Consider the following 14,166-nt stretch of genomic DNA (forward strand, 5'->3'; position numbering starts at 1 on the left):
GCATGTGTGCATATGAGCCCATTACGGGAATGGAAAGCCACAAATAGTGCATTCAAAATGAGGCAAAGATTTAATGAATTTCTGTTTGTTATATGGCTTTAAGGGGACTTCATGGAGTGATGGGTTTCATATGGGACTTGAGAGCCACCGCAGAAAACTGAAAAACCTCAGCTTTCCATGGCACAATGGTTCTGATTGTCACGGTTTTCTCACCATGACGTGGACTGGAATGAGTAACTCGTAGATTAAGATAATTTTTTTTTGTTTCTTCAGTTCCTTGATGATGTTAAATGAGACCATTTGTTGTTGTTGTTGTTGTCTTGAAGCACAACAAATTTATTTTTAAGGAGATGAACACTGTGAATGAACACTTTCACTTATCAGCTTTGGATCCAAGAGCCAAATTAACATCCTAGAAACCGCATAATTAGTCTCTACATATTTGATTTATGAAAAGATCATTTGTGCATTTCTATTTGAGGAAAAACACCAGACCACAAGTTTCATCAATATGTTGAAAGCTTGTCAATTAGCTGACCTAGAGTCTTGACACCAAAGGCCATGCCGGATTGCTATTAAATATAGTATAAATATAAAATATTGAAGGACAACAGCACAAGAGCAAAAATAAATTACAAAATCCTTATAAGACATTTCTGTAAATAAGAAAATGGAGTGATGATGTGAAAATAATATGCTTTTTTATGTTTCTTCTCAATCTGACATCAAATTAGGTGGCTCAGTTTTGTTAAATCAAAAAGAGATGATCTTCCAAAAACAAAGCCACAAACTCAAGATTAATCCTTTTACTACCACCACTGATATATATTTTTTCAGTTGCTTTTGGAATCTGTTACAAAATACAGAGAAATGCTTTTTTTTTTTCATTTTACTTTTTTTAAACCATCATTGTGATTTTTGACATTAGCATTTACAATCATCAAATCAATTGACCCCTTTCAGATTCCTGACCGACTAAAATATTTGAACGAATATTTTTGATGAACGGATATTAATTACTGTAATATTATATAAAATAAATCTACTGTCCACCGTTTATAAAAGGGAGTAGAACCCATTTTTGTGTAGTTGGATTACTGCAGTCTGTATGTAAGTTTTCCCATCTTTTCTATCCATTCAACTGAAATAAAATTATAGATGTATTGAGAGATATTGATCATGTAAAACAGAAACTGTTGGTTGAGAATTGTAATAATGTGCTATGTTTATGAATATAATTTAATCCTGATTGATACTTAATATCCTACATACAGTATCCATTTTAATGTCCAAGTGTTGTCATGATGGAACAAAAAATTTTGTTTAACTTCCATTATGAGCTGTTAATATTTGCTTATATGCTAGTTCTGATAGGTGAGACTGTGCTGCATTTTGTTTTACCTTAAAATGATCTTAGCACTGCATTCATGCATGTTTTATAGCAGTATTTTCTAGGATGTCAGATTCAACTACTTACCATGTCAGTCTGGATTTTTGACAGTTGAAATTGTGAAAGTGAATTCTAATGTGCACGGGGCAACGTTTTCCACAGCAAGGGTGATTTTCCCGACACCTCATTCTGTGTCCAGCCCCGGGGCCATTAGTGATAGAGGCTGAACACAACTGATTGGTGTAACAGACCAGGAAGTGGTCTGTGTAGTTTTGAGGTATATATGTTTTAATGTAGGTGGGTTTTGGCTGGAGTGTCTATTGGTGCAAGGTCTGACAAGGCCCACACTCACACCCCATATGGTGAAAATTATAGTAATTTGAGGTGCATTGTGGTGCATTTGGGGGCGCCTGTAAAATCTTGGGGAGGTTTCAGTCGTGCCATTCAAGCTCGGACTGCAGTTAGCTAGTGAGGAAAATACTGTGTGAAGAAATAATGGTTTTGTTGCAGTTTGCCAAAATCAAATGTTTCAGATACTTAGTAGTCATGCAAAGTTGTGCTGCCATTTCCAGTAAAGAATAACACAAGGTTGAAAACATACAGGAGTATCCAATGGAAATACATTGATTTTTCCCCTGGGACTTGCATACAGTAACAATTGCATGGCTCGAATGGATTTACATATATAAAAGAACAAGTCTGTGTCTGATAACTGTAATAAATTACAAAGAGAGATGCTCTATTTAGGATCAGGCTAATAGCAGTACTAGGTGTGGGTATTAAGCTTAAATACTTTTTGGGCACAAATTGCATGCATCAAGTACTGCAAAGTACTGAAAGTTGGTATCAAATGCTTTTTAAGATTAATAGTCTCGTTAATTTATTCTTTGATTAGATATTTTCAGATTTACACAGTTATTTTACATAGTATTTTATATAGGTCCAGTTTTTGTACAGCTTGTCTCCAGCCATGCTAGCAGCTCTGTGAGGCTGTAGGCTACTCAGGCACAGCGGTGCTTTGAGCCAAATGCTAATATCAGCATTCTAACAATGACAATGCTAATTTGCTGATATTGAACAGGTATACTGTGTACCATCTTAGCTAACATTAGCTAATTAGCACTAATCACAAAGTACAGCTGAAGTTATTGGGAATATAATTTATTATTACACTACGCTCATGGGGCAGACATGAATGTCTGTACCAAATATCTTAGCAACTCCACCAAAACACATTTTCATGCACAGAGAGTGCAGGTAGGTAGGTAGACAGGCAGGTAGGGTAGCCAATCGTGGTTGTGCTTATTACATTCCTGCAAAAGCCACAGATATAACGAAAAAATGCTTTTAAAATAAATTACCCAGCTTTAAGTCTCGACGAAAGACACGACACTGCTACAATAATACCCGTGTGCTGAATGCTGAAGCCATTACTGAATTCCCCACCAAAGCATCACTGACATCCAGTTAAGACCCCTAATTATGACTGAATGCTCATATGCCATGCAGTCACTAATTACCATTGACCAACAAACAGTATTTCATTTCTTTATAGAAAAGCCCACACACACAGACACGTGTGCATGATTTTACCCCCCCCACATCCGCCCACTCTCACACATACACATATTCAAACTCATTGCAATGGTAACCTGCTGTAAACCACCAAAGATGAAAATGTAAAACTCTATAGTCTCTGTGGAAGTATAGCACTTCAGCTGACCTCCTGTTGAGAAAACCATTACTGCATCATTATTCATAAGAAATATGTTATAACAATGTATTTTAAAATCTGTGGGTGGCAACAGTCTTTCTACCAGTCTTGTGGTTTCCCAGAGGGGCCACTTCCTCTCTCTGCCTATGGAGAGAGGTGAATTCACCTCCAGTGACACTTACAAGTGTTTAATGTGTTTATGTGTGCGTGCTTAATAAAAACTTTAGCTCTGAAGCACACTGTATTCCTAGCTGTTTTATAACAAATGGATAGAGCCAATTTTGTAAAAATCAAACAGACAAGATATAATGTGTTAAATTGTGACCGTGAGAGGTGCTGAAAGATGAATTTTATTACAAATGGATAGAGCCAAATTAGCTGTTTCTCTGATTCTCTGTTTCATCTTTATGCTAAGCTAAGATGCTAAACGGACTGTTGGCTGTATTTGTAAACTTACTGGACAGAGATCAGTTTCCTTCTCTAACGCAAGAAAACAAATAGCGTATTTCCCAAAATGTGGAACAATTCCTTTAATAAACAGCTCTATTTGCTCCTTGTTGAACTAACAGGATTTCTTTTGTTGTTTTCTGGTCAAAGGAAAATAGCAGCATATGTTTCACCCAGGCATGAAGGTGTAAATCGAGGTTCCCCACACTCATCCTGATTGTCCGTGGCCCTCAGGCTCCTTCTGTCACCCCCAGAGCATTGCAGGGAAATGTTTTCACTCAGTTTGTTGTTTGCTCTCCTTCTTATTTTCCACTACCTCATTAATTGGGTCTCAGCTATGAAAGCATTTGGACGTAGAGACGCCTGCCAGAGCAGAAGCCTCCTTCAGAGTCAGTGTTTATCACGAGAGAATTTAAGATCTGTATCTGTTTTAGAAAATGACATGATAAGTGGATTTTTAGGATCTCTTTGTCTACAATCCGCTTCACTTTCTGTGCAGTCTTTTGTTAGGGCACTACAGGGATGTAGCTGCTGCACTTCAGCAGGAGAACCCATAATCTCTGGGGCAGGAAGTGTCTTGGCCACATCCTTGTTGTCAGGGTTGGTATTTAATCTTCTGATCCAGACAGCCTAGAACATATCAGGAGTGTAATCATCGCTGTAGCACTTCAGGGAAGAAAAGCACTACATCCTTTAAGCAGCAGGGAGTTCCAGACTAATGTGGCTAGTCTGCAAGGCCTTCCAGTACTGGGCTAAATAGAAAACATCTTTGTGGCCTGAGTTACTCTCTTTGCACAGATGTAACAACAGTAGACTGAAAGGCATTTTCCCCGTAAGTAAAACGAGTGAGCTGTATTTGTAAAACATATATAACATAACAATAGATTGGCATGCATGAGAAAATTGACAAGGAATTCATCATTCCTGATCTGTTTACATTTTCTCCTGACACCAAGTACAGGAACAGATTTATGTTAGAAAATGGATATTGATTCTATGATAATGAGACAGATTGAGATGAGCGAGATAGGAAGAGGAGAGTGGGGGAGGGGGGAGCATAATTAATTAACAATTCATGAGTAGGGAAAGACAACTTATGGTCAATTAGTGAAGTGACACTTACATGAAGGACAAATCCAAGAGTATGGATGAGAGAGGAGAAGACAAAGAGGGAGACGAGCGCTCGCTTTCTCATCAGTACACACTGACATCTCTGTGCACGCATGTGTGTATATATGTGCACAACACACTCACACACACACAAGTGCGCAATCCGTCATATAGAGACAGACGTATTGATTAGACACAGATAAACAGGGGACAGACAGGCAGCGATAGGCCATTTGCACCTCTTGTAGTTGGATAACAATCAATTAATGGTCTTTTATTATGGGGACCTTTTAATGGGGGTGGATTGAAATGGCTTAAGTTCAAGTAAAGGGGGAAACTCGAAACTTACTCAGGAACAATTCCTGAGAGGTATTTTTTCGTCCTTCACAATCATAGCTATGGACTCCAGAACTACAGAAGTTCGTAGTTGCTGCACACTTTGCACATCTCAAAATATAAAATCTAAGTAGCTTTAAGTAGCATTTGTCATTTTGTTCCACAGTCTGACAGTATTATATTTATATTGTGTATGACTTTGTTCCAGCTCATCAATGAAGCTATTTGATGCTTACCCTGATTGAAATATTCAAGACTGCGACTTCACCTCATTCCAGATGTCTTGTGCATGAATGTATACATGACAAAATAAATGTATACCCCTCAAAATATCAACTTCAGCAGGAATAAATTTACTTTTGTTAGATGAGAGGATTGATTCGGGTCTGTACGCTAAGTATGAAGCTACAGTCGGCTACAGTCGTTAGCTTAGCTTAGTAACTGCACAGGGCCAAGAAACAGTCCAATTTGTAATGACTGCTGTTAAGGCGTTACTGTGCTGCCTTTGACCACAGAGCAAGCGTGAAGTCAGTGAACCTGTACTTTGACAACTGACTGTTGCTTCCAGCTACGGTCGACCGCTGCCTGATGTAGCCTACTTTAAAACTATTAGAGGGTCAGAGTCATCTTTTTGATCACACACTGAGGCTTTGCTAGCTCTAGTTCGCTCTGCTGGAATATAAAGAACTAAATAATGTTGGAACACTGCACTCAAGACTCAATTGTAGTCCATCTTTCTGCATGATTTTTTAAGTGATTGGTTCAAATTGATTAACTTTTTTTTTCTTTTGCTGTTGGTTTTCCATCAAAACAAACAATGGTTTTACTTCATGGTTTTCTTTTTAATTTTCATTGAATCAGTGTTTGACCACAACCTCACTATACTAACTGGCAAAAATCAACATTTCTCCATGGCCTCTTGTCATTGACATTTGGACTCTATTCAGATTTCCAGTCTGAAAGAAATAAAGCACACATGCTCCATTACTTGTTTATTTCAAAGGAAGCCACATGAAAGCTCTCTGTTTACAGTAACACAGTATAAGATGTGTTGAGTAAATGAACTACATTTTATTTAAACTTTGCTCATCATCCGTGTCATGCAAAACAATTTGTTTCCAAAATCCTAATCCACCAAAGTTTTGCCTCGCGCAAGTCTGTCATTGTCAAATGTGGACACACGAACAACCAGCAGGATCTGTCGAATTCCATGTTACCCACAATGCCTGTTTGCCAGATAGTGCTGAAGTACTGAAAAACTGGAATACAATGCTAAATGTATCTCTGCACCATAGTAGTATATAATTCAGCACATGCCTTTTTACTGGTGTCTTCCACACAGCATCTCTCCTCATTGTAGCCATATGTTAAACACACTAGCTGGGCTCAGCAGCTTTCCATCCTGGTTTCACTTCCTGCCGAATTTGGTCTGTTTGGATCCTGGTAGGAACGCTTAGGGGAGGTGAGGGTGGTGAGGTGGGGGCACTTTGCTCTTGCAGGAAGGAGAGGGGGGGTGGGGGTGGAAATCTGTAGGAAATTGCTGTTAAGTGGTTCTTGAGGTTTTGTGGTTTTGACTCATCATGTCCAAAGTGAGTGGATGGTCCTTTTGTGATGGGCTGTCTGGGACCCTGGTACGTAACACACTACAGCGTATGAAGCTTTGATCACACAGATTTGTAGTGCTTTAATGTTTAGTATATGTATGTGTATGTTTACCTATCTCTTAATGTTCTTCTCATTGAAGTCAGTAAATTAGAATTTGTACAAGACGTGATTAAATTGTCGGGCTCCACAGATCGGGCTCGGGCTCTTTGCTTTGAATTTTTAGAAGTTGTACAGGTTGGAGATTGGAGCTAAAATTGAACTTTGACAAACCATACCCTAATGGAGCAATTCCATAAAATTTAAACGGTAGCTGAATGCAACTAGCACTTATTTTAAAGCTGCATTCATCAATATTTTTATACTAACAATTGATCAAACACTGTTCAATGTGAAAGGGATTGCACCCAACTCTGCAGCTCCCTTCAGCTCAGAGTCTTTTAGAGTCTTTTAGCTCATTGTTTTTGTTTTACGGCCCACAACTTTACTGTTTTGGTTCACTCTCGCCACTCTCGTTAGCGATGTTTCCAGGCAGCTTTTTTCAGTAAAAAGTCTCTGATAAACCAACTGTACACTACCAGCGCTCAGCACCAAACAGCAGACAGTCAAAGTTAATGACTAGCTGGTGAACATAGTGGAGCATTTAGCTCAGCTAAGGAGCCAGATGTTTCCCTCAGGAGTAAGTGGAAACATAAAACAGCTAAAAGGAGACTGAATATTGGACTTACATTCATCAGGTGGACACAAACGTGACTCCAAATGAATGCTAACTTTCGCTAATGCGTTAGCCATATCAACTCTATATGGTTGTAGTAATACTGTATATTAGTGTTAGTCTCGCTTGTTCAGCTGCTTCAAGTGACCAATAAAATGTAAATGCTTTAAAAAACATAACACATGTGGAAGCACAACTAATCAAGCTTTCAAGCTTTAGTTAGGTATCTAAGAGTGAGAAACTCTAAGACTAAGAAAAATGAATCAGAATTCTGTTACTGACCAGTTTCTTCATTTCATTTAGGAACCTGATGCCTCGGACACTGGACGGCCAGATCACTATGGAGAAAACCCCCAGCTACTTTGTCACAAAGGAGGCTCCTAGCCGTGTCTGCACTATGAACTGCCAAACCAAGCTCATTGTGGTGGTCAGGGATCCTGTGACACGGGCTGTATCTGACTACACCCAGACACTATCCAAGAACCCAAGCCTTCCATCTTTCCAAAGCCTGGCTTTGAAAAACTCCACCACAGGTCTGATTGACACCACGTGGAGCGCTGTGCGCATCGGCCTCTACGCCAAACATCTGGAGAACTGGCTTCAGCACTTCCCCTTGTCTCATTTTCTGTTTGTTAGCGGTGAGCGGCTGGTGTCTGATCCGGCTGGGGAGATGGGCCGGGTTCAGGACTTCCTGGGTCTGAAAAGGGTTGTTTCAGACAAACACTTCTACTTCAACCAGACCAAAGGTTTTCCCTGCTTGAAGAAGCCAGAGGGAAGTAGCAGACCTCGCTGCCTTGGAAAGTCTAAGGGCAGACCCCATCCCCAGATCCCTTCCGAGGTCTTGCAGAGACTTAGAGACTTCTACAGGCCCTTCAACCACCTTTTCTACCAGATGAGTGGACAAGACTTAGGCTGGGACTAACAGGAGAGTCCTGTCAAAGCCCAGATAAAAGCCACCCTTACTTTCTGGAGGGACTGACACAGGACTAACGTTCTCAGGGACGGGGTAGAGGATTACACAGTCCACAAACTGAATTCTGCCTCAGTGGTATCAACATGACATGCAGCACATGAACTGTTTTGTTGGAGAGTGGAAGCTGACATGGAGACAGTGCTGCCAATATACCCTCATAGTTAATGGCTTAGTTATTAAACCATTAATGTCATGAAGTTAGAAGCAAACTATGTACCAAAGGGTAACATCATTTTTCACTTGCTTTACGTTTTGTTTATAAAATAAGCTGATATTTATAGTTTCTGTTGATTTGAATTTCAACAGTTTCTTTTATGAAAAAGTATTTATTACACAACAAGGCAAAAAATAAAACTGACTACACTTTTATTGACAGGACATTGGAAAAAATGTCATACGCCATGATAAACCACTATTTCCTTTTAATTATTAGCAGTGTTACTTTGACTGCATTTATATTTTAATTACATGTACTATTTCCAAATGCTATATATCTTAATTTGATGTTGCAGGATATTTCTCAGTACATTGCAGTTGATATACCAATGATACCTCATCTGTAAATATTAAACAACCATCAGAAACTACACATACACACATTCCATCTGTAGATATTTAGCTACATCACTATTTTAATAGCCTTGGACAGTTCCAACTGTATCCGCTGTTACTCACTTAAAATAAATTACTGTTTTGATCTGTGATTATTTTGAATCATTTACACGGTATGTGTACACAAAGCACAGAGTGGTGTGTATAAAATCTAATTCTGACTCAGATTCTTTGTGTTATGAAGTAAAGTTTTATCTCACATGACATCCAGATTATGAAGTGTCATCCTTTTTCATTTCATGTGCTAAAGTAAAGCTATTGCAAACTGAGGATATTTTAATAACAAATTATATACATTTACTGGCCACTTTATTAGGTACATCTAGCTAGTACCGGGTTGGACCCCCTTTTGCCTTCTGAACTGCCTTAATTCTTCGTGGTCTATTCTTTAGTCTATATTGACATGACAGCATCACACAGTTGCTGCAGATTTGTCAGCTTCACATCCATGATGCGAATCTCCGGTTCCACCACATGCCAAAGGTGCTCTGTTGGATTGAGATCTGGTGACTATGGAGGCGATTAGAGTACAGTGAACTCATTGTCATGTTCAAGAAACTAGTTTGAGATGATTTGAGCTTTGTGACATGATGCATTATCATGCTGGAAGTAGCCATCAGAAGATGGGCACACTGTGGTCATAAAGGGATGGAAATGGTCAGCAACAATACTCAGGCAGGCTGTCACGTTTAAACAATGCTCAAAATGTGCCAAGAAAATATCCCTCACATCATTACACCACCACCAGCAGCAATGAACTGTAGATACAAGGCAGGATGGATCCATGCTTTCATTTTGTTTACACCAAATTCTGACCCTACCATCTGAATGTGGCAGCTGAAAGCGAGACTCATCAGACCAGGCAACGTTTTTTCATTCTTCTATTGTCCAATTTTGGTGAGCCTGTGCGAATTGTATCCTCAGTTTCCTGTTCTTAGCTAACAGGAGCGACACCTGGTGCGGTCTTCTGCTGCTGTAGCCCCTCTGCTTCAAGGTTCGACGTGTTGTGCGTTCAGAGATGGTATTCTGCATATCTTGGTTGTAGAGTCGATATTTAAGTTACTTTCATCTCTGCCCATTCTCCTCTGACCTCTGACATCAGCAAGGCATTTTCATCCACACAACTGCTTGAAGATATTTTCTCTTTTTCGGACCATTCTCTGTAAACCCTAGAGATGGTTGTGTGTGAAAATCCCAGTAGATCAGCAGTTTCTGAAATACTCAGACCAGCCTGTCTGGCCCCAACAACCATACAACGTTCTATCTGGCATCACAGCTATCTAGCTACCTACAAAACTTACTTCCAAGGCCAAGGAGCACATCATAATAACTAGGTAACATTAGTTTGTGGGGTTATGGGTTACCATAAAAAAAAGAAAAATAAGGTGTTTCTTTACTGATACAAACATTTCTCCAAAGGGCTATAGACTCCACAAGGTACCATTACGTTTCTCAAACACCATAGTCCATCCATCCATCCATCCATTATCTATAACCGCTTATCCATGCAGGGTCACGGGGCGGGGGGGCTGGCGCCAATCCCAGCTGACAATCCCAGCTGGCGAAAGGCTGGTTACACCCTGGACATGTCACCAGTTCATCACAGGGCTGACACCTCAGTTATTCCTTATCCTGAGTTTTTTCTCTTTTAATGTTAAAAATTCACATACTAAAAACAGGTAAGATAAAGAGCCAAAGAGGGTCTTTATACATGTAATACTAGGACAGCTAATTCAGCTCTACATTGTAACTGCACTATTCTGTTTCCTTGTCTCATGTTTTCTCCGTGGACAATCGATTGGTGAGGATGCTAAATCCTGCTAACGTTATCTTAATTTGCTAGCAACAGCTCCAGCTAATAAAAGTGTCATTTCAGCCGACAAAATTGTCTCTCTCTGTCTACCCTTGTCTAGCTATTCCTCACTTCATTCAGGCGCTCAAACTTTAGCTCCCTCACAAGCACTAACTTTATTAAAACTCTCACTCTGTCTCTTCCCTCTCCTCCTAGGTCTCTCTCACACTGCTTTTCCCTCTTACCACTTCCACACAGAGACCACATGTACAGTCTGAGGCCTGCGTGTGCTGTGGCCTTTAATTACGAAAGATGTCAGCTCACTCAGAAAGCCCCCTCTTTCCTCTCTGGGTTCAGAATTAGCAGCAGAGCTCTTCTCTTTCATGGTACACTATCCTTTATGGAAGGAAAAAAAAATCTGCTCTGGTGGAACCAAAACAGGAACTCAATCAAAACTCTGAAATATACACTGCAGATGTTTTTTTTAACAACATGGAAATGACCAGTACGCTGTTGCATTCAATGATTAAACCAAAAATATTCAATCAAATCGATTAACATTGAGCTTTGTTTGTGGAAACATCAGTGGTTTGCTTGCATTAGCATGCTAGTATCCATGCAAGTTTGCATGCACACACACCATTAACAAACCCTTTGGCTCTCCCCATACATCTTGCCTTCTCTAATTCCTGTCAGTATTTCTGTCACATTCCCCCTCTGTTTTATATGTCTGGCATTAGTTTTTGTGGACCTCACTAAAATTTAAATGTGGTTGGCTCACTTCATCTGTGCCAACTTTTATTACTCTGTATTACCAGTCATAGTGATAGCCACTTTTTCGCTGTGCCAGGCCAGCAGCAGGCATTAAAGATAGCTGATTTCCCATTCTGCCATCTGGGAAAAATGTTAGTATCGGTATTCACAGGACCAGCCCAGCCGTAAAGTTTTATTAAATGAGCAGGACATTCAGCATAATCTACAGTTGTCACTAAACATGGCTATGATATGACAAATCCAACTGAGGTGAAGAAAAAAGAGCAGGAAAAGTAATTTGTATGTTGGTGTTCATGAAAATGATCTACTGCACATTTAATAAACCATTACCTCATCCAATTCTGTGATCTAAGCAAACAAGCCTTACAACATCGCCTCTGGTCTGTATGGGCACATATTGCTCTGTAAGAGCTCAGCCTTTTGGCTGCCATAAGAATCTGTAGACACCACCAGCATTAGGTCATGTTTTGTGACCCTGTCATCAATATTTCAGGTGTGAAGCAATTAACAATTTAATTTGATTCAAAAGAGTATAGTGGCGTCGTAGTTCCCGACATTTTCAGTGCAGCTGTCTGAATGTCTTTTACATATCCATTACAAATTCATTTAAAGATTCAACTTTCTACTAGTATAATAATTGAAAATTCAGAATAAAGCGGTAATTCTAGCATTCAGCAGCTAATATACAGGAATAAATATCAAAAAGACTGTTTTTATAGTATCAGAGAAACGAGAAATGCTGTATCTTAGCTTATTACTAACCACAGAACTGCATTGTTCATCAGATTTTGAAAAACAAAACTTGTGTCTTAAATCGAATGATATTGTTTTATATTTTGTCCTGTGTGTTTAAGGAAAAGGCTGGTGTTCTAAAATGTTTTTATTGTCAACAAATGCCGTGAAAAGATCCAAACCAACCATATGTTAGTCCATCTAATCCAGGTACAATACTGTCTGATGTCCCTATCCCTGTGGCCCATTTGCTTTTCACTAGACAAGTGGGATGGATACAAAACAAACTACAGTGTTCATTGGAATGAAGGAATATGTCAATGTGGGTCTATCTGGCTCAGAGGATTAAGACATATTGACGACTCAATCAACACTTGTAGCATCATTTCCTTGTTGGTTTTGGTCTCTGGGGTTTGTGGACAGTGATGAAGGAAAAAGCAGAACAGAAAAACAAGCAAACAGGTGCTGGACTAAGCTGGAGATATCATGGCAAAAAGTGAAAGTTAAGCCAAAGCCTCGATGCCACTGTTTAAAAGTACAGTTAATATGGTGTATGTATCTCTAAGTTTGTGTAAAATACAGATTATTCTTGATTGTATTTGCTCAAAACAACTAAAAGGCAAAGACAATCAATTACATGTCCATAAAAGTCCAAATCTGCCCTTCTCATAGGGACAGTAATTTGTTTAGCTTTGGCTGGCATGTAGCTTCCAAGGATTTGAAGCCCACAATTTATTGCGTGCCATCAATTCTTACCATTGTGGATTGGTTTGCATGAGTGAAAATAGCCCAATGTGGATTAAGTTACAGGCCACTGTGACTGTTTGAGATTAGGCGTGATGAGGGATGTATATTTTGTGGGGTGACTCTTATTTGGGAATAATGGGCACATGGCAGACTAATCAGAAACACTCCAAGGGAGGGATGAACCACTCCGAAGGCTGCGCTGAAGGATAGGCGGCTGATTTCTATACAGCAGATCCTACAAAGTAGGATTAGAGCGTAAAAGTGGTTACCTTCGAGGAGCCACAAATGAAGAAGGTTCATATAGAGGACTCCACACATTTTCCACCCGTACCGCAGTCTCCTTCAATTCAGCAAGGAAATGCTGGGGGATTTTCTCTCTTCTCTGTGGTTTAGGCCTCACAGCATCTTGTTAAATTGTGACTCCAGCTTTAATTGATGAGAGAGTAATTTAGGTTAGAGGGATTTCAAATAGTCATAGTAGCTCAACACAAATTGGGGAACTTTTTGGGGATATGGAATTAAAAACTTTTACAATAGGATTTTATAACATTGTTTTTCTGGACATGTTACAGTGCATTCTTCTGTTGCCATTTTAGCCTTTAAAATACAAACTCCAGTCTGCTTGTTGGGCCTTGATTGGAAAACTTGGACTTGGTTGGTGAGGTACTAACTGTAGCCAAAGACACTGAGACACTGTTGCCAAATGGATGGAAATATTTCACACTGAGAAAAACATCGGCATTCTTAAAATATAAATACAACTCGCTGCACCATTCTCACTCCTGTATCTGGGAAATGTGCGCACAGTGGTATGGACTAAACATGCTTACATCAAATACTGAGTTTAGTTGTTAAACCTACAGTATGTTCCATGGTACACTACCCACTTTGCCTTCCACCTGCATCTTCAAACAAAATGTTAACACACTATGTATATTCAATCACTCTGAGTAAAAGAGGCTCGCACCTGGCTTTCACGCATGGTTTCTTTTCATTTGCCAAATACCCCATTCATTATTCTACGAAAATGAATTACAGCCCTTAAGTTTACCCTATAAAAAATCACAAATTCGTTCTTCATTTTCTCCACAGTGTTATTAATCCCCAGCCACCCAATTTTAATTATGTGAATGCACTGTAATTGTTTACATGCAGGAGGACCAATTAAAACTTGGGAAATGTGGGATAAAGACAAGGTGGATTCAATGTAAGCACTGGCTTG

The 14,166-nt window shown here is 39.4% G+C and overlaps 1 protein-coding gene across 1 annotated transcript; it reads left to right on the forward strand.

The window, feature by feature from the left end:
- Window positions 1-7,599: 7,599 nt before the first annotated feature.
- Window positions 7,600-9,103, forward strand: LOC119896357 (heparan sulfate glucosamine 3-O-sulfotransferase 3B1-like; the record flags this gene model as incomplete). Its single annotated transcript, XM_038709791.1, has 1 exon — window positions 7,600-9,103. A coding segment is annotated over one exon (637 nt), but the record flags the coding sequence as incomplete, so codon positions are not given.
- Window positions 9,104-14,166: the final 5,063 nt, after the last annotated feature.

Source organism: Micropterus salmoides, unplaced genomic scaffold (assembly GCF_014851395.1).
Source record: "Micropterus salmoides isolate LMB-PRFRI ecotype aquatic unplaced genomic scaffold, ASM1485139v1 Ms_hic_scaffold_960, whole genome shotgun sequence".
NCBI lineage: Eukaryota > Metazoa > Chordata > Actinopteri > Centrarchiformes > Centrarchidae > Micropterus > Micropterus salmoides.